The sequence below is a fragment of the Wyeomyia smithii genome, chromosome 3, assembly GCF_029784165.1.
Source record: "Wyeomyia smithii strain HCP4-BCI-WySm-NY-G18 chromosome 3, ASM2978416v1, whole genome shotgun sequence".
NCBI lineage: Eukaryota > Metazoa > Arthropoda > Insecta > Diptera > Culicidae > Wyeomyia > Wyeomyia smithii.
In genome coordinates this window covers 213,614,264-213,635,506 of record NC_073696.1, presented here as the reverse complement: position 1 = coordinate 213,635,506, position 21,243 = coordinate 213,614,264, and the positions used below count along the sequence as shown (strand labels likewise).

At 37.1% G+C, this 21,243-nt stretch overlaps 2 protein-coding genes across 3 annotated transcripts; one reads left to right on the top strand and one right to left on the bottom strand.

Moving 5' to 3' along the window:
* Positions 1–6,887: 6,887 nt before the first annotated feature.
* Positions 6,888–8,097, top strand: LOC129731053 (26S proteasome non-ATPase regulatory subunit 8). 2 transcript variants are annotated; one of them, XM_055690785.1, is made up of 4 exons: positions 6,888–6,981; positions 7,045–7,195; positions 7,253–7,425; positions 7,485–8,097. In XM_055690785.1, the coding sequence occupies exons 2-4, from the start codon at positions 7,097–7,099 to the stop codon at positions 7,996–7,998; spliced, it is 786 nt and encodes a 261-aa protein (XP_055546760.1). In that variant the 5' UTR covers positions 6,888–6,981; positions 7,045–7,096; the 3' UTR covers positions 7,999–8,097. The 2 variants fall into 2 exon arrangements, with proteins under 2 accessions (XP_055546760.1, XP_055546759.1); XM_055690784.1 differs by having other exon boundaries at positions 6,916–7,195.
* On the bottom strand, positions 8,031–10,846 carry LOC129731052 (DNA repair protein XRCC1). Its single transcript, XM_055690783.1, has 5 exons — positions 10,565–10,846; positions 9,139–10,506; positions 8,980–9,068; positions 8,313–8,885; positions 8,031–8,254 (listed from the first exon to the last, which is right to left on the bottom strand). Exons 1-5 carry the CDS (start codon positions 10,613–10,615, stop codon positions 8,098–8,100), a joined length of 2,238 nt encoding a protein of 745 aa, XP_055546758.1. The 5' UTR covers positions 10,616–10,846; the 3' UTR covers positions 8,031–8,097.
* Positions 10,847–21,243: the final 10,397 nt, after the last annotated feature.

The window sequence follows — 21,243 nt, the reverse complement described above, 5'->3', positions numbered from 1 at the left end:
TTTCTACAATCTTACTGTCGAATAAATAATTTGTAAAAAACGATGCATGAATTAATATTAGTTTCACCAGCATATTCAGAAAAGAAATTAGGGTAAACGACCTATTTCCGGCCTTTTAGGTGGTCCTCCTTAACATTTTCCTAAATTATTGCTCGAGAAAAATGAATGGATTTGAATATGAGCTTTTTTAAAAAGCCTAGTGTGTTTGGGTACGTATAAAATGATTTCAAATGCGAAAAATAGTTATGCAAACACATGAGAGTTTGGAGGGCGATTCCGGCCCAAAGATCATATTTACAGCCCATATGGATTCTTTTTTCAGTGTATGTCTGATTGGTCATTCGCCTACATATGTGTGTGTAGAACAGCAACACTGAAAGCAGGGTTGCCACATTTATATCTGTATTTTTCTTTGAAAATATCTGTATATCTGTACCTCGGGGCAAATAATCTGTATTAAAAATCTGTATCGAGCAAACTCAGCATGTTGGATGGAAAAAAATTAACTTGCAGAACATATTTAAACAAATTCATTCTTCTCTACGTGATGTTTATACAGGTTTTTGTTAAATTTATTTGTTAAAGTTTTCGTTAATTTAATATTAGTATCTCCTCCTTGGTCTGCAACGTAGCTTTCAGCTTTTAAATTTGAGATCATTAGCTTTTTCTGGTTTCAACTATATATTAAAAGTATGCGTTCTAAACAAGCAGAAGAGTGTGGATTTTTTTAAAAAATTCTCACAATTGATCTGTAATAAAAACTTGAAATTACAATCCCGCCTAATGGTGTTCAACAGCTCAAACCAAGTTAAGTCATTTGTTCCAATGAATCTTCCGATCAAAAGGTTTTTTTTTTGCAAGCGTGCGAAATTTGTTGGGCAGCCCTTGTCAGTCAGTTATTGTTACGAATTTGGGGAATTGTTGCATCAAATCGTTTTAATTTTCCAATTTCACGAACGCTTTAAGATTTAAGTGAGCTGCCATTTTAACAACAGTATCGATGAAATCGCAATTTATTTTACGAATTTTGAATAGAAATCCTGACACGTTCATTTTCGCGCTTCGTTCAAGTCACATTCCATTTCTTCTTTATCGATACCTACATAATCCTGATGTTTTTTTCACAAAACTTTGAAAATCGAATCGGATTCTACCTTTGAAATTGATTTCAGTTCGTCGGTATAACAAAAAAAATCTGTAAAATCTGTATTTTAGGCAATATTCTGTAATACAGATTCTGTATTTCTTTTCCAGTTCAAAAATCTGTAAAATACAGAAAAATCTGTACATGTGGCATCCCTGACTGAAAGTCCGATTGTTTGTCAACACTAAACAGCTGATCACCTCCCGACGCGACGCAATGCTTTGTGATGATTCCGGGCTGCCAATATATCTCGCAAATGTATATCATATAAGTATGGTTTCACTAACAACACATGCTTGCGAGTCGGCGTTGTGTGCATGTATGAGTATTAATGATGCAATCGTGCTCAAGGCCGAAATAAGATTCCTGGTCAAGTTGCTGGCAATCTGTTTTTATTCTTTAATTTTCCAGTACTACAATGTACAATATAGCAGATTTCTCCTTAAATATTCATTCAAAATCTTGTAGTTCCTGTCTACAAATAAATTTAGGATTACCGCTAATAATAAAATACACCAGTCAAGTTTTCAACCTATGTCCCTTAGTGATTCTCCGTACGCGATAGCTTCTAATTTTTTGGCCTATCGGAATGCTGCATAAAATTAGTGTGCAACGTGATATTGATTTGCAAAACTTATCAAAACCAGTTATATACAGTCATACCTCGATATAAGGCAACTTTATTTTTATTTTCGTTACGTTATATCGAAGCAAAAACAATTTTTTTTAAATTTATGCAAGAATGTTGATGGTTACTCAAATATGCGCGAAAACCCATTTAGAATTTTTTTTCAATTGATACACAGATTACTCAAAAATTCGTGAAAACCTATTTCCCATCTCCTATCAGTAATTTTAAACCATTCTTATGCCCATTTAGGACAATTTTCAACAATCAAAAAAATTTTTTTTAATTCATGCAAGACTGTTGATGGTTACTCAAAGATGCGCGAAAACCAATTTCTCATCACCTATCAGTATTTTTTAACCTTTTTTATGCCCATTTAGAAAAATATTCAACAAGCAAAAAAAAATTTTCTTTCTAATTGATGCAAGACTGTGAAGGATGCGTGAAAACCTATTTTCCAACACCTATTTGTATTTTTAAACCTTTCTTATGCCCATTTAGGACAATTTTCGCATTAGTTTCATTAATTTTTAAACTCACTACAAACATTTTTTTGAAGCAACTTATACCCCAAAAACAGTTGCTGTATCATTTATTTTCAATTTCAATACATTTTAAAAAGTTACGTTATAACGAGGTAAAAGTTACGTTATAGCGAGTTACGTTATATCGAGGTTGCCTCATATCAAGGTATGACTGTATTGGTATTTTCCAGAAGAAAACTATCAAAACTGGTAGCCATCAAACCAAAGAACGTTTTTGCATTTGTTTTTTTGGCTGTAAATTTTTTGTGTATGTGAATGCGTTTTTCAAATCGATTATAACTTCTATTATTTAATGGCGCTATATACTAGGGTGGGGCAAAGTGATCGATTTTCCAGAACCAAGTTTTTTTGGTTCTTTTTGGGGCCCCAAACAACCCTAAACTTACCGGAACTCGATTGGTTTTGTCTCCGCTTGGCGCATTGCATTTCAAATTTGTATGAAAATTTATATGGGAAAACCTAGTTTTTTGCATATACCTTTCTAGAGAGCTCAATAATACTCTAATAATGCACTACATTATGTTAAAGTATAGTCACAGACAAACAGACGTGCCTCTTCAAAGAAAAATCCTGAAAAATCTTCGTCCTTATTCGAAACGTTACACTCGTGCGCCATCATTTGAGCTTATTGCCTACTAACTTATTTTCGTAGAACGGTTTTTGTCTTTGCTAATGGGTGTGCACTCCAGCTTAAATTAACACCAGCGGCATTACTAACGGTTTTTGTCTTTGATAATGAATGTGCACGCTTGCTTGTAGCGACACTAGCGGCATTACTGCCCACTGAGCAAAATTTCAAAATGATCGTTATTTTTCTGGTCGATGAAATCATCATCGAGTGGCACGTCTGTTTGTCTGTGGTATAGTATTTTAGAGCCTGATTTGTTTAAGATACCCGTACCCGACCCGAACCCGTACAATATTTTTTGGCGTTACCCGAAACCCGACCCGAACCCTTCGGGCACAAAGTTGTGTTTTTTGACTCCACAAAATGAACCAAGCAAGGAGTACATGAAATTGGGAAAACCCATTTTTTCAGATGCCCACTGACGTGGCGTGAAAGCGGCGGAGGGGGTGGGGTGGTCCGCCCCGGGTGTCATTATCTAGGGGATGACAACCATGAGGAAAATTTCCATGCGTGTCACCTTCAAAAGGGTGTCGGTCGGGGTGAAATCCTCGAAAATTACATAAATTTGCTCCTAAGAGTATAATCCCAACCATTTCGTTTGTTAAAAATGGGTAGATTTAGTGCAATTGAAACGAACGGCTTACAATTTTTGATAACATGATATTTTCACTGCAACCTGGTGGGGGTGACACACAAATTTCCTAAATGGTTGATTCGCTAACTGGAAAATTTAGCTCGATAAGCGCAAAACGCCAAACTCATATTAGCAGAACATTCGCTAATCGTTAACTTCCTAATACTTAGGTTGTCATATGGTTATGTTTATTGGCCATAAAAACAAACGAAAATAGTTACTTCTGAGTGATTCTGCTCATATGTAAAATGAATATTTTTAGGAATGTTTTTAATATTCTCTGAATCGAAAAAGTAGAACCAAAGTTGCCGTAATTTCTAGTGCATTGCAATATGCTGAAATTTTTGGTGTTCCAAAAATTTAGTCCGGATCACCTTGACGTTGTTCTCCAGAATGCTGATGTGGATATACGATAACTGAAATCCCATTCTAGAGTAAATAGGCCGACTTGCTAAAATTTTAGCGACGCTAACAGTCCGCTAACCAGCTCAAAAATAAGCGACCACTGAGAGAAATTGATGTTATATTAGGGGATTCAATTTTAAAATTATTTTCGCCATCTTGGGTTTCCTTTAAGCAAACATCATAAAATTGTGAATCAACAATAATGATGCTACAATTGCTTGTTAGAAAAATCGAAAAATTGCTTAAAATAACGGAAATAGCTTTAAATGGTTGCTCCACATTAAAGAAGCATTAGATAACGCCACCTTAATCTTAATGTGTTCTGCAATGGAAGCAAAAGACCTGGAAAACGGTGTTCTTTGATGGATGGTGGCGTTGCTAGAAGATGTAAAATCTGCTGACCTAAAAAGTGTGCAACTAACTATTAGATAGATAGAGGGCTTTTCTCAAGGAAGAGTATATTAACCCTTCTACTGATCCTCAGTGTAGAACTCCCTAAGGCTTGCAGAACTAAAGCGTGTGGTGAATGGTTATGCAGACGATGTAATCAGAACAGCTCGTGAACAGTTTGTTGACAGGGTATCTAATCTGTCCCAAACTGCGCTCAATATAATTTTGAAAGAGTTTAAATGCAAAAAATCCCTAAACTATTGTAACACCTTTTACTAAAAGTGTAATGCTAAATTTGAAACAGTTTTTTCTAAACTTAAATTCAGCTCGTGGAAAAAATTTCTGATGAAAAACTGAATTGAAATTTCCATCTAGACAAGGTTATCGCGAAGCGTACACTCAAAATATTCTTCACATTATTGTTACGTGAAATTTCCTGTACTTATTCATTTTCTGTCATTTTATATAATTTATGTGACAAACATAACATCTACGTGAAAATCACATACACACCATGGTTTATCACGTACCATCTACGTGAACTTGACAACGTCAAACAGGATGTATCGCGTGAACTCTATGTGCGAAAATATCCAGAAATCAAAATGGCGAGCTATTATCTGATTCAGTGTCAGAACATAAAACAGATTTTCCCGATGGCTTACCAATAAGTAAATTTTCGGGAAATTTTAATAATATCGAAGCTTAAGCTTACAGGTTTCATACAGCTTTAGTTCTGATGTGGAGGAGCTACCCGAACACAAACAGCTGCAGCGGACAGTATTGCCAGTGAATGTCGTTATATTTATCAGTTTTTATGCCGTTTTGTTCATTTACGAATAGACTAATTTGCATAACCGAGCGATACCCAAGTAACCATAAGCATTAGGAGATAGCATTTCATTAGCACTAATTCAGCCTTGTTAATGCCAAATAGCTTTATATTTAATGTTAAGGGGATTATGCTAAACTAGCATTACTGAGAGCAAAATATGCGCTTAAAGGGCTACCGTAAGTGCTACGATGTAGTGTTTTAAATGCATCTAGAAGACGCATTGCATTTTTTCGTAAGTGCCAATAACGAGCGATATCGAGTGGTCAATCAAGAATAAACAGAACATGGATACTCCACGTAAATGAAAAAAAAAAAACTTCAAAGAGTGGGAATTTTTGGACGCAAAGTTCGGGTGTATGAAAGCTTGAAACTTTCCGAAATACCCAATGCAAAACAATTTCAAACTAGTGAGTTCGATCCAGGATCTACATCTCCTTGGCTCGTGGTTTCTGAACCGTCAATATCAGAAGATGAAAAAAGTCCCTGTTGAACTTCAAATGATGTTGAGGAAGAACATATGCACAAAATAAACCATACGTATTCCTTTTGAATTTTTTTTGCATTCATTCCAGACACCAAATAAATAAGGTTCTAAATTTTTTTTTCGTTTGTTTTCTTAACTCACATATCAGAAAAGAGAGATCTCATGGGTGCTCCAAATCAGCATTAGCATTGGTTGCCATTTGCAGCACTTCATCAGCCCGCTATTTCGCCTTTTTAACATTATATCAGATATATACAAGCATTTAAGTTAGAATAAGTTCTCTTCCACAATTCTGTAATCAAATATAGTATTGTTGTAGGGCAATGATTTAGTGCTTACTGGTTACTTGGGTATATTGCGCAATATATTTCTCGAATTTCTGAAAACCATCTCCTATCTCTTAAAAAATTAGAGAAATAATTGAAAAATTATACGTTTCATAAAACGTGATAGCTATCAGATACTCAAATGCTTTTCACTTTACCAGTAGATAAATTCTACGTGAAACTCACATAAAATGCATATGTCTACTGAATAAAATTCAAAGGATAATTCATCTCACTAGGCCATGATGAACTCGAACGATAATCACCCCAACAAACAATTTTGTTGTATAACAGCTCGTTCAGCTGAAATCCGCCTAATAGCAGCTTAACAAGCTGTTAATCAACCAAATTGTTTGCTGGAACGTAAAATCTACTTGAAAATGATAGCGGAAAATATTCACGTATGAAAATGATGGCCGAAAATATTCACTGTACTCATAATACTCACTTACCGTTACACTTTATAAGGTTGAAGAAATGGCAAGATTGTATCTTATCCTTGTTAGTATTATAAACTTGGGAGTAACATTCAAAATTATTATAAAAACTATTTCTAGAGAAACATTTCCAAAGGTCCTATCTGCTTTGATCGATTTTTTGATCGATCACTTTCATTCAATCACCACAACTTATTTACAACTTTTTATGATAAGTTATTTGCACAAGTTGATAGCGAAGGGATCACTCTAGCCTTCAGAACTAAAACCACGCTTGGGAGAGTTACTAAAGCTGAATCATTACCAAAATGAAAAGATGCTCCGGAAAAACAAGAAAAGCAGATAGGACCTTTTGAAATGTTTATGTAGATTTTTGTGCTCGCCTGATTTCGATGTTTGCACGTCTCTGATAATTTTAGACTCTAATGTCATGTCGCTGTAACTATTTCAGGTTAATGTGTCAAATTGTTCAGCTCTGAAAAAGCCTTTTAGGTTTTGACTAGCATGACATTACAATTTTGTGCAGTTTGTAGTCGGCATTGTGTTATTTGAAGTAACGAAAACTAAAAATATATCTATATTTTACAGTTTATTTAGAAAACCACAACTATCTAGTTATAAACGAAAAGAAACGACAGCTATGGATAACGTTCTTGCTCTGTACAAGCAGCTGAAAACAGAATGGTTGAAAAGTCCTATCAACCTAAAGTTGTGCGGATCACTTCTTGATAAGCTGAAGGTATTGTTAAACTCTTGAAATATTCCAAACTATGCCTCATTGTCCTTTTCATTTTAGATCGCTCTTACTCAATTGTCCTATTTGCCTAGTAATAGCTCAGCCCCTCAGCAAGAGTTGTTAATCGCGCGAGATGTCCTCGAAATCGGTGTGGAATACAGTGTGGCCACTAAAAATATTCTTTCATTTGAAAGATATATTTCACAGCTTAAGTGCTATTACTACGATTATAAGTAAGATGATAAAAGAAAATAAAAAAAGTTGGGTTAAACAGTTGATTAAATTGTTTCAGGAACGAAATCGGTGAATCTAAAAATAAATATCAACTGCTTGGACTGAACCTACTGTTCCTTCTATCACAGAATCGCGTGGCTGAGTTCCACACCGAATTGGAGTTGCTTCCGGCGGACATCATCCAAGCCAACGAATACATCAGGCATCCGCTGGCTTTGGAGCAGTACTTCATGGAAGGAAGGTACAATAAAATTTTCCTCGCCAAAGGAAACGCTCCGGCGGAAAGCTATAACTTCTTCATCGACATTCTGCTGCAAACAGTTCGTGATGAAATCGGTGCATGTCTGGAGAGTTCGTACGAGAAAATTTCGCTCCAGGAGGCAGCCAAACGGTTGAATCTCAAAACTAAAGACGAAGTCAAGCAGTTTGGTGAGAAACGGGGATGGAAGTTAAACTCAGATGGATTCTATCATTTTGTTAGTGAGCTTGTTAAGCCGAAAGAGCCAATTCCTTCCAGGGAGTTAGCAGAGCAGGCCATCTTTTATGCACGTGAGCTTGAGATGATTGTCTAAGGTATTCTTTTCTCATGCAAAAAAATCAGTGCTTTGAAGTGATTTTCATATTCAAATCAATAGTTATCGGAAACAAATAAAACGCAATTAATACTTCGATTATAGTTGATACCGTTGAACGGGTATGAGGCATTCCATGTCGTGGCATTCATACACCCACAGAGGTTTCACGAGTTCACCGCTGAAGTTTTCCGCCATAGGCCTTTTCTGGCGTGTTACGACATAATGTGCTTTGTTAGCGCTGTCGGTTATGGTTCTGCAATGAACTGTTTAAGCCATGGTTCATGTTATTCTTTTATTGAGATTCAACTTACCCCTTGTACAACTCCACGTATCGTTTCAGCTTGATAGAATCTACCGCACCGACTCCATCGTCAATGAAAAATATCTTTCCGTCAAAAAAATGCAATTCGGTTGAAGAAGTTTCTCCAGGCGCGGCTTGTTCTTCATCCTCGGTACTCTTGTCGTACGTCCCATTTCCGTCTGATTTTAGCTTCTGCTTTTGCTTAACACGTTCGATTTCTTCCTCAGTATCGGAACCGGAAATCACGTAGCTTTCTGGTTTTCGCTCTTCAACCATGACCACGTCGTCCAGGTCGTAATGAGCTAAAACTTCCTCTTCTGTCTCTGTAACGCTCTTTTCGTTTTCCCGATGTTTAGCTTCAGGTTCGTGAGAAGCTCTCCTCCGGTCTAATTCCGGAGGTTTTTTAGCTGCGTCAATGATTTCTGGTTCGGAATCAGACTGTTGGGCATCATCCGAGTCTAGCGCAAATTTGCGCCATGAGATACGCTTTCGCAGAGCAAAGCATCTGTCGATCCATTCTTTTTTCACAATTTTCCCATGCCCGTGTACTTGGTTGTACTTAGGAGTATTTTTGAAGGCGCAACTGGAAGAAGTTGAAAATGAAGTTAAAACCCTTAAAACTATACTAACAAATTCTATGCTTCTAAAAAAAATTCAGTCAGTCACGTTCAACTTACATCAGATGAGTACAACTGGAGTCCCAGTCCGATTTGTACTTAGCACCCATGGCTAGTGCTTGGCTTCGAAGGTTCGCTCGATCTGGATTCTGGAAAATAAATGCATTGTATTGAAATATCTTCACAACCTTGATCCGCACGGTGTGGGCGGTCACTAACCTGTATGCCACTGATGACCAAAACTACGTTTTCCAACAATTTATTAAAGGGCTTGTAGATTGGAACGTTTCCTTTTTTGTTGCTTATCGCACCGGTTTCCTGCCTATCGACACTTTGCTGGCGCTTTGGTTTCTTCGCAGCAGACCGGTCTTCATCCCTGGCACGGTTACCGAATGTTTCAGAAGACCGTTTGTTTCGTTCTCTGCCTCGATCGTCGTGTTTGTGATGCTCTTTTGAATCATGGCGTTTTTGCTCCGGTGATACTAGCGGTTTACAATTGTTAGTTTTAGTCGGCGAGGGAGTCTTTTTGTTAGTCCGTGAAGGCGTAACTTGCGTGGAGGAGCTTGACGCCGGTGCGTCGATTAGAAAGTCTTTGAATTTGGATGACGATGTGTCGTGAAGCTTTTCCTTCTTTTCTGCTAACGCTCGATCTCGTAGTTCTTTACTTTCTTTGGCTAGCTTCTCGCGTTCCTTTCGAGAGCGTTCTTCCATCAACTTCTTCTCCAACTTTGCATTTGGTTTATCGTCTTCCTCATCATATAATAGAGATTCGCGATTTCGATTAAGCAGCTTCGGTACTTCCTCTTCGTCATCGTCATCATCGAAGATTAATGGTTTTGCTTTGTGGGTTACGGTAACAGGTTTCTTAACCACGTGCGTTGGGGGATTGTTTTTCAAAGAGGCTGGCTTAGAAGCGTCACGAATTGCAGCGGCTGTTGAAAGGTGCGGAGTAACTTTCTTTGTTTCTACTGAAGAAATTGGTGAGCCTCCTGTACGTGACTCTTTCCACCGAGCAAACAAGTTTGTCGATGACGTATTGCCTCCGTCAGAGTCAGGCGATTCTTCCCTAATCGTAAATCTTCCCAATTTTATAACCGTTGGCGCTTCTGGCGGTTTTTGCGAGATCGAATTAATTTGCTGTTGAAATTTTTCAGGTACAAGCAGCTTTTCTCGACGCTGTGTATCGTTGCACGTTGTGTGCAATTTAATGAATGCAATTCCGTATTGAACTCGACTATTGAATGGCTGGGTACAGATGATTTTTACCAGGTCCCACTTTTCCCGTGCGATTGGCTCTACAAGGTCCTTTTGTGTAAAGCATCTTACTCGATTAACGCTAGTGGAGTTACGGCTTTCGATCGGGGTCATAAATGATGACGTTAGTAGTATTTCCTTGAATTCCGGATTCGATGGACCGCTCTTAGCTACCAATACTTCAACGAACGCGGAATGCTCATTTCCTATGTCGACACCACTGATACAGAATGCCTTTTCGAGACGTAGAATAACGTAGGCACTTTTTTCCCCTGAATCTTTACTTTTCCATTTGCGGGCATCTTTCGCGAGTAGGTTCGATGCCGGAAAATTCTGATTCAAAAACAGAAAACTATAGTGAAACTGTAGCACGGTTTTGATCTAAACCTACCGTATCCTCACTACTGAAGCTGTCGATAGATTGTATTACAACACTTGACATTATTTAAAAAGATTGTAAACTAACAAGTAAAACATACACCTTTAGATATTTTCAGAAACAAAGTTCTGATGCTGCCACAAAAGATGTAATACAAATTTTCGTAAAAATCAATAACAAAACCACAAGAAATATCACGTTGGAAATGTTCACGATGAAGTAAATAATTTTATTTATCAACAAAAAACCGCGCCGGTGAGTCAGCTCAAAACTCACCACTGAATATTACTACACAGAGAAATAAAATAACCCAAATATGCGAATTTTTTACCCTTTTCAGCCCTTTTGTGCGGGAAGGTATAGACCTGGGAGTAGTCAGCCTATACACCAGAGAGACGCCGAGACACTCACCGTTAAGGCAACTGTCAACATCAAAACGGATAACGGCAATGCAAAATTATACAGATCGCCCGTTTTGATGTTGACAGCTGCCTTAACGGTGAGTGTCTCGGCGTCTCTCTGGTGTATAGGCTGACTACCTGGGAGGGAGAAACGGATACGAAGCTGTGTGAGTGTCAAAATGAACCAGAATGAGCTGTCACTGACTGTCAATTTAAACCAAGAGAAAAAATCGTTGTTTTCGTAAAGAGTATTGTTATAACTGAACGGTATCGCGTTGCTTGAAAAAATATTCATCGCAAACAGTTTTTGTATTCATTGTCGTTTTACAAAATATTTTGGTTTATTTTTACGTGAGGAAACAAATTTCATAAGCTTTAAGTAATAATCATGTTAGCGAACCTCGAAACTTGCATTTTTTCTGGATTTGAGGCTTTGGTTAATATTTCGAACACAATTCGTCACGGCCGAATGTTAATTCTCGTTTCACAAAATAGTGAGATGTAGGATTGTAAAATTTTTGAAACTGCATGAAACCCTGAAAACCCTGCCTCACAGGTTACGCACTCGTACACATTTTCAGAAAGCCTGCGCAAATATATATAAAAAACAAAACCCAAAACTCCGAATAAACTTTTATACAACGGCAAATTGAAAAAACGCAGACTCGAAAAATTTGTGTTTTACAGACAAATTTGCACATTCAGTATTTCTGATGTTACTAAAAACTTCGTTTGAGTCATGCATGCGTTATAGCAAGAAGATTGCTACACGCTATCAAAAAACGTCGCATGTCTGTGTTCTCTCTTTTAAGTGTAGTATTCGTTTCTCCCTCCCAGGTATAGACCTTTTTACGTACGAATGTGTTAGTGCCACTAGTTGGGGAAAATATTTATAAATAGCTGTTTTGTTTGCAATGCTATGTTTTTAGCAGCCAGTAAAATAAATAAATTCAGTTGAACACTCATTATATATTTCAAACTTGTTTCTGAATAAATTTTCTCATTCGTAATCAGAATTCGGAAGAAGGCGCTAAATATAATTGACCAAAAATAGTGAAAAAGTGATAATAGTCGAAGCAACGAGATGCGATGATTTACAGGTTGGAAGAATCAAAAGCAACTTTACACGGGTTTACACGTTTTCTAGTGTGCGTAGGTGAAAAGTCACTTATCTCTATACTTTTATGCCTTGTTCAGACTACACCGGATATCACCTGATATCGCCAGATGATATCGGATATCACCTCGAGCGTTCACATTGGAGTGAGCTGATATGATTTGACATTTGCTTTGATGATTGAAAATAGGAGAGAACGAAAACAGGTCAAAGCTAAAACAAGACAACAAGAGCAATGGGATTAGGATAGAGATGTCAGTGAGTTGGCTCGCACCAACGCGAACTCTCATATGCAATTGTCAACCAGTGTTGCCACATTTTCATCTGTACTGGGAGCTGCAAAAATCTTTTTCATCTGTACTATTTCCGGGAAAAATCTGTACCAAAATCTGTACCACTGGCGCAAAGTTTTTATTTTCTACACTGTAATTATATGCCACGATTACTTCAAGTGTTTTTGCACTTGACTCGATTCGTCACGTCACACTGCATATTGAAGTGATTTAGTGTTGATTTCACAATGATTAACACTTTCTAATGAAATGATCTTGCGTTGAAACCTGTTCAATGGAAATCACCATCATATTATAATGAATATATCTTGAATTTGCACCACTGTTCAAATCAATTGAATTACAGCTGCGATTCCAATTGACAAACGTCAAAAACATAAAACGAAACAAAAATAGTCGCGGTGGCGAAAGGCGCAAGCAGCACATTTTCCCCGGAGATTTAAAATTTGTTTGGAAGTAAGTTCTATTGAATCTTTGATATTAATAAAATAATAATAAAACAACTCTTTTACAGATCCTGAATTCGAATACACCGACACAGCGACAGTGGTCATTTTGTAATCAAATTGAAAACCTAGAATAAAATAAAATTGAAAAATCTAAAATAAACAGAAACCTTTTAAATTTATTGTGATTAGCAGATAATATCCAAATGACCAACATTTTGTATCTCAAACATAAGAATATCAAAAAAGATTAACATAACAACAGAAAATCAAGTGATATGCTGTTGATTTCACCGTTCTTTGCATTAACATGTTTCGAAGGATTTTCTTTTCACTTTGAAATGTTCGGCAAGTAGTGCGAATTCAACAGCAAATCACTTCACTTCGACGTGAAATTTTTTTACAGTGTATATTTTTGAAAAAAATAGTAGGAGGGTGGGTATTCAAGACACGACCGCATGACGTTGACTACCGTATTCTTATTTTCCATTAAAACAAATAGTAGAGGGAATTGCAACTCCAGTATTTGTTGCAATTTTATCTAACAGTGCATTTCTGAATGCTGAGACGTTGAAACGATATAAATAATAATATATAGTAGAAGAATGGATCTCTCTCATTTAATCGCTGTCATTTCATACACATTCGAATCAAACCTTTGTTCGTAACTGCACTACCAAGACAATCATTTAATTTAGCGAATTGGGTAAAATTTTCCTATCTAAGCAAAAAGCAAACTTAACGAAACTATCTGAAATTGGAGCCCAGAACGATTCAAGCGAAAATTTGAAATTTAAAAATTGTTTGACATTAAATAGATAAAGCTCATGCTAGGTTAGGTCCAGCCCAGCATATAACTTCATGTATTTAAAATAGTAGGAGGGTGGTATTAAAGACCCGACCGCATGACGTAGGACTATATTTTTCATCTAACAGTGCTTTCTTATTTGCTGACATTAGAGCGCTTTGAACAATAATTAATAAATGATATAAATGACATATATGGATGAAACCTTATTTATATTGGCATCCCCGCTTCCCAGGTATTCGAATTAGAAAAGCATTTGTTCGTAGTTTGAAATGACAAGACAAACATTAGAATTAACAAATTCGCTGTATTCCGAGAATTGCGCTTATAGATCATGTTCATGTGTCGAGACATTGCGAAAATTCTCAATATATTCGTTTTAGCACTAGACGAAACTGCTAGCAAATTACTATAGCTGTAAACCTTTATTACAAAAATCCGTATCGTCCGTATGTCAATGGTGCGGTTTTGGAATCAAAATGATGGGGTGAAATGTTCGAACGGTACGTTTTATACCAAGGCTTCGTCAGATAATTAGAAAGAAGGAGAAGCTAAGTAGATGATGGAATGGTAAGGAGAATTTTTTCTTGAAAGCTGCGCCGGCCGCTGTCGTAATATTAACACCAGCACAAACATGCATTTATGCAAGGTTTTTTCCGCCAGCAACAGCATTTTGTAAAACAGAAAATTCAATTAACCGCTTCTATTATAAAACTTCGAGGCACCAAAAGGTGCCAGTTGCCGATTATTCTCGTTTACTGGTTATTCCGTCCAGAACTCCAGTCATTTTAGTATATTTATAGTATATTTAGCCATGTATTACTTACAGCCACCAGCATTACGGGTGAAACCGGCACGAGATGACCGGTACTCTTTTGTCTTTCCTCCTTTCAGCTGCTAACACCTAGCGTCCACATGTCACTGGTGCGGTTTTGGAATCAAAATGATGGGGCGCCGACCGCTGTCGTAAAATTAACACCAACAAAAAGATGCATATTTGCAAGGTTTTATCCGCCAGCAGCAGCATTTTGTAAAACAGAAAATTCAATTAGCCGCTTCTATTACACAATTTCGAGGCACCAAAAGGTGTCAGTTGCCGAATATATCCTTGTTTTCTGGTTAGTCCGTCCAGAATTCTTTCAAGATAGCGTCCGTATGTAACCGGTACGGTTTAATAATGAAACTGATGGGGTGAAATGTTCGAACGATACGTTTTATACCAAGGCTTCGTTAGATAATTAGAAAGAAGGAGGGCCTACATAGATGATGAAATGGTAGAGACAAATGTTTCTTGAAAGCTGCGCCGGCCGCTGTCGTAATATTAACACCAACACAAACATTCATTTATGCAAGGTTTTTTTCGCTAGCAGCAGCATTTTGTAAAACAGAAAATTCAATTAGCCGCTTCTGTAACAAAATTTCGAGGCACCAAAAGGTACCAGTTGCCGATTATTCTTGTTTACTGGTAGTCCGTCCAGAATTCCAGCCATTTTAGTATTTTGCAGTAGCCATTTATTACTAACAGCCACCAGCATAACGGGTGAAACCGTCACGAGATGACCGGTACTCTTTTGTCTTTCTTCCTTTCAGCTGCTAATACCTAGCGTCCACATGTCACTGGTGCGGTTTTGGAATCAAAATGATGGGGCGCCGGCCGCTGTCGTAAAATTAACACCAACAAAAAGATGCATATTTGCAAGGTTTTATCCGCCAGCAGCAGCATTTTGTAAAACAGAAAATTCAATTAGCCGCTTCTATTACACAATTTCGAGGCACCAAAAGGTGTCAGTTGCCGAATATATCCTTGTTTTCTGGTTAGTCCGTCCAGAATTCTTTCAAGATAGCGTCCGTATGTAACCGGTACGGTTTAGTAATGAAACTGATGGAGTGAAATGTTCGAACGATACGTTTTATACCAAGGCTTCGTTAGATAATTAGAAAGAAGGAGGGCCTACATAGATGATGAAATGGTAGAGACAAATGTTTCTTGAAAGCTGCGCCGGCCGCTGTCGTAATATTAACACCAACACAAACATTCATTTATGCAAGGCTTTTTTTCGCTAGCAGCAGCATTTGGTAAAACAGAAAATTCAATTAGCCGCTTCTGTACCAAAATTTTGAGGCACCAAAAGGTGCCAGTTGCCGATTATATTGCTGTTTTCTGGTTAGTCCGTCCAGAATTCCAGCCATTTAAGTGTTTTGCAGTAGCCATTTACTACTAAAAGCCACCAGCATTACGGGTGAAACCGGCACGAGATGACCGGTACTCTTTTGTCTTTCCTCCTTTCAGCTGCTATCACCTAGCGTCCGCATGTCACTGGTGCGGTTTTGGAGTTAAAATGATGGGGCGCCGGCCGCTGTCGTAAAATTAACACTAACAAAAAGATGCATATTTGCAAGGTTTTTTCCGCTAGCAGCAGCATAAACATCGGAAACAGAAAGTGACAACAACAATAACAACAAAGTCAGATCGATTGTATCCGTTAGTGTCGACTGTGCTTGGGAAGAGAGGTAGTGATTGGCTGCGCGGTATGATTTAGACAATCGATATTGATTACCAATTTTTCAATAGTGTATCTCAAAAAATAGTTTGTTTTTGTTACATAAATTTAACCGTAAAAGAATTTCTGATCGATTGATGCCAAAACCTCGAAAACCTGATTATAGATGACTGCAAAATAAGCGCTCAAAACCTGACCACTTTTCCCTGGTTTTCCCTGGTTGAATTACTAGATTTTCAAATTCAGGGGCCTAACTTCGATAAGACGTTAGTCAACGTCAAAAAAAAAAACAGCTTCAACGCGAATTGTTTACAGAAAACTGTGACTGCGTTGACTCAGTTAATAATAATTCCAAACTACTAGCTCGATTGTCAGTAAAACTTTTGCACACTTATGCCTTATTCAGACTAGGCCGGATATCACCTGATATCCGCAGATAATATCGGATATCACCTCGAGCGTTCACATTGGAGTGAGCTGATATGATTTGACAGTTGCTTTGGTGATTGAAAAGAGAAGAAATAATTCTGCCACAGCCGTCAAAGAATGCTGTAGAATGTTCTCCTATTCGGTTTGTAGCTTCCGTTGCAGATTATTGTTTGTGATCTTATATTGCGCAGTTTGCACCCTTGAAGCTCCTCGCAAAACCTCAAAACGTCGTCTGTCCGGATCTTAATAGCTCTACGCTCCAAAGCTTTCCAGGAAAGTCCCCCTTGATGCAGGATACGGCACACAGATGATGTTGATATGGGGATGCAAAAAGTTTTTTTCGAATTCTTTTTTGGCTTCGTCCAAGTAAAGAGTTGGTTCTCAGAGATAAACTTGGACAAGCCATTGCCGTTTATCCACTCCAAATTTTTTTAGTACTGCTTTAGAGAAAAGCACCCGTTTTCTTGGTAGTTAGAAATCCAGTTAGCAATAGTTGAGCTGTGCTTACGGTAAATCACAGCAAGTTTTGCCTTAGACAAGCCCAAGAAGAAAGCCATCCACATACCACGTGGACAGCTTTAGGGGGGAGGGGGGGGGGGTTGGCTAATGTCCACGGTCCATATAATTTTTTTAAAATTTATATGGGCAGTTGTCCACGGAGGGAGAGGGGGAGGGGGTCAAAATCGTTAAAAATCTGTCCACGTGGTATGTGGATGGCCCCTAAAGAGCGTGGTGCACGGTATTGTTCGAAGCACGGTGTTTGCTAATTTCTTGAAAAATATCCATGCTCTAAATACTTGGAAATTGTTATCAAATTTATTAGTATTGTAGAATGTAGTTTTACCATATGTACTGAAAAGTCACTATTTGACAGATAGTTCAGTAGTATTAGTGAGAGCGGAAAGTTAACTGTCATTCAAGTTTTTTCTCAACAATATAAGAATTGCTGCAAGGGACAATAACGATATTAAGTTTTTATTCCTTATTGAACAACTGTTTGTGTAATTCATGATGATCGCTTGTAGCTTCCACCAGATTATCTACTTCGATTTCCGTAAATGACCACCTAAGCCACATTTTTACAAGCCTTATAAGAGCTTTACAGGTATTCCAAATTTTTTCGGTACAAAGTGGCAAATAACAAAAGGAAAACAGTTAACCGCGTTTAGCTGGACGACAGTTGAAATGAAATGCTTTTTAGTATAAGAGCTCGGTGTATCATTTATTTCAAACTCATTGACATACAGCCAGATTTGTTATTCTGGATTTCAATGTCATTCTCTGAGTCTAACTGTTCCAAAACAGTATCTCAGTATTTTTATTTATGGTAATAGTCGATTGTAATTCAAAACATCAATTTTTCCTTATTTTATTAAACTTAAACTTTAAATCAATGAACTTGAAAATATCTTTTTTGAAATATAGCTTTCAAACAGCGATGCCAGATTGGAAGACATGTCTTCAAATGGAAGACATTTACCCTGCGGTGAAGACATCTTTGTTTGTGAAGACAAATGGAAGACATTAAAAAATATGTGAAGACATAAGAAGGAAATATGTGATATGACCCGCATTTTGCAGAAGTGGGACCTTTTTTTGCTCGTCAGTTTTCGATTTGCCGGTAACTTTTTCAGTCTTTGGTCGGTCCTAACGAGTCATCTCGGGTTGGAAGGCATGTGAAGACATTTTTTATTGGAACGTGAAGACATTTGGAAAAATGACCTGGCATCCCTGCTTTCAAATAAAAACTGTTCTTTCGCGTTAGGTGCTAACATATCTTGTATCTGATATAAAACGTATCTCTTTCTCAATATCATAAACATCTTTTCGCGTAACATTTGATTTCATTTTAGTCGTTTGATATGCTGGTTTTCTTCCACAACTCGTTCTGGTATCGTTGGATGATCGATATTAGAAAGGTTATGCTCCTTTTTAAGACTTACGATTTCATAATCTGCGTGACCAAAAATGTGTTTAGAAAAAAACTGACCGCATAATGGCACAGATAAGATGTGGTGCTTGAATGCATTTGGAGAAAGTGAGAGAGAGAAAGCTTTTATTTTTTCGTGCCAAAGTGCCAAAAACGAGCGGTGTTTCTTAGAAACAGGTATTCTCTGCCCATTCATGTACTTCAGCAGCAACCGAAACAACAACGAACGAATGCATGAGATAAACCATGTGGATTACGTTTGAAGACTTTCATTTGCTTACGTTTTGGATAATTGGTAACATATAATTGATTGAGCATGTGTTTTTGTGAAAAAGTGACTTAACGAATTTTACCACCAAACGTCGTATTAGTAGGTTCCTTCTGTACTTAGATCTTGTAGAATTTGAGATTTCTGTGGAAATCGTTAAAAAGTTACAGATTGATTGAGGAGATTAATTTGATTCACAGTAATCAGGAAAATAAAACTTACATTGCGCATTCATCGATGTGTTTGAACATCTTGTCTTTATTCCTTTCAACGGAACTTTGCTCTGAACTTTTTTGAAATCGTCCGAACACACTAGAAATTCAAACAGCTGAGTTCCCTACTCTTAAATAAATTTAATTTATTTCCTAATTTACATAATTTCAATAGACTTACGTTGTAAAACTTGCAAGGAATCCTTGGAAAATGCCAAATTTTCTTGCACCCTATCTGCAACATTCGACATCTTGAATATACTGCCCAAAAAAACATTATTTTTACATCTGAAAATCACTTGACTTTTATCTGCTTAAGCCCTATTTAGAGTTCCAAGCGAAGTGAAAATCTCATACAAAATGTTCATTTTTCCACGCTCGTGAAAAATGCAACCGGTAAAAATTCACTTCGCTTGGAGCTGTAAACCAATTCGATCTAGCGAAATCGAAGGTTGTGGATCTCATGTTTTTCACTAGGGTTTACTTTTTTCACGCATGCAAACGCTATTGAAAAAAGCAGCAGCAAGCGAAAACTGGCGTGCGTTTATATTCTGTCAGTTGCAGCCAATTTTCGCTTCGCTCGGAGTGTAAACACGTGAATTTCGCTTCACTTAAACTGTAAACTGTAGGCTGGTGAAATACCTACGTGTTCTACAAACGGGTTTTCACGACAGATTTTGCAAGCGAAAATTTACGCCTTTCACTTGTCGAATTTTTCACTTCGCTTGGAACTGTAAACTATGCTTTACGCACAAAAAGCCCAATAAGTCTAGGAGCTAGACACATTTATTATCATGAAAAATATTTTGATAAAATTACACGATAATGGTGGATATATTTTGATATTGATCGTTTTTCTGTCGATTGACATTCTCGATAATGATAATGTAACGCGTGATATAACGGCAATTAGCTATGATATAGATAGAGGGGTGCCCGAAAATGGAACGGTAAATACTTTTTAATATTTAATATTGGAAATATTTCGCAATATATCAATACTGTCTTACCCCTAGCAATAAGTGCTATTTGATAAGTTATGTTACATGAAAATAAATGAGTAATACAAATAATAGAAAGATATTTAAATTATTTCAAGGTGAAATAAGTATCGTTTGATAAGTGTTATGTTAGGTGAAAATTAATAATGGAGAGTAAAAGTCTGTGTGTTAACCGAGTGAACTTACCTGTCCTTTTTTTTAACAGCATGGCGTCAATCGACAACATACAGGCTGTTGGGGAGCTCACTTAAAATCCTTTAAGGGGTGATAGAGAACCCGATTTGATGAACAAATTCTTCTACGCATATGGCCAAAATTTAACTACTGCAGAGTTATTCATTTTTTTCAGTTTGACAGATAGAAAGTGTTCCCACGTCCTAATAAATGTCATCTAGTTTTCATATAAAGTACACATGTACACACATAATATGAATTAAAAGAACTAGATTAAAAATTAAGTGAAGGTATGTGAGGTTTCCAATCTACTATATAAAAATGGAATTCCGTAACGCTTCGTCTCTGAGGTGTACAGTAACTACGTAAAACATGCAAAATAATGACTTTTTTTTGCTAAATTTGCCTCTAAATCAAAATTTAAAGCGATGACATATGATTCTTTTTTATTTAAGATGTTTGTCATTGTCCACAAAAGAAATTTGAGGAAAAATTTATAGTATCTGATCACTAAAACTTGAGATATTATTCACAAAACTACGTAAAACATGCAAAATAATAACTTTTTTTTGCTAAATTTGCCTCTAAATCAAAATTTAAAGCAATGACATATGATTCTTTTTTTATTTAAATGTTTGTCATTGTCCAGAAAAGAAATTTGAGGAAAAACTTTTAGTATCAGATCACTAAAACTTGAGATATTATTCACAAAACTACGTAAAACATGCAAAATTTTGGCATTTTATGCTTATTTCGTCTCTAAATCAAAATTCAAAGCGGTTATATGTGATTCTTATTTCGTTGAAATGTTAGTTGATGTTCAGGAAAAACGTTTGATGTTCAGGAAAAACGTTTGTACTCGTCCGTTTGTACTCCACCGTAGATAGTCCACAGCACCTTCCGTTCGAAAACACCAAGAGGACTTCCCTAGAGGACTACCGGTTATATCAGAGTTTTGTAGTTTTTTGTATTGAAGTAGTCATGTCCGATCAGCACGGTTATTGGTGCGTACGTATGTAATGTCTGTGAAGAACGGGCCGTCGATGAGAACGTGGTCAATTGTTTTGCTGTACGTTGGTCGAGGAAAGAAGGGACTTTGGACTGCCAGCCC

What these genes read in the sequence shown, in the direction of transcription:
- LOC129731053 (XM_055690785.1), top strand. Translation starts at nt 7,097, where the DNA reads ATGGATAACGTTCTTGCTCTGTACAAGCAGCTGAAAACAGAATGGTTG. An exon ending in CACTTCTTGATAAGCTGAAG is followed by an intron (nt 7,196 to 7,252) that starts GTATTGTTAAAC and finishes TTTTCATTTTAG; the next exon opens with ATCGCTCTTACTCAATTGTC. An exon ending in TGCTATTACTACGATTATAA is followed by an intron (nt 7,426 to 7,484) that starts GTAAGATGATAA and finishes AAATTGTTTCAG; the next exon opens with GAACGAAATCGGTGAATCTA.
- LOC129731052 (XM_055690783.1), bottom strand. Translation starts at nt 10,615, where the DNA reads ATGTCAAGTGTTGTAATACAATCTATCGACAGCTTCAGTAGTGAGGAT. An exon ending in TGGTCATCAGTGGCATACAG is followed by an intron (nt 9,069 to 9,138) that starts GTTAGTGACCGC and finishes TTTATTTTCCAG; the next exon opens with AATCCAGATCGAGCGAACCT. An exon ending in TCCAGTTGTACTCATCTGAT is followed by an intron (nt 8,886 to 8,979) that starts GTAAGTTGAACG and finishes AACTTCTTCCAG; the next exon opens with TTGCGCCTTCAAAAATACTC.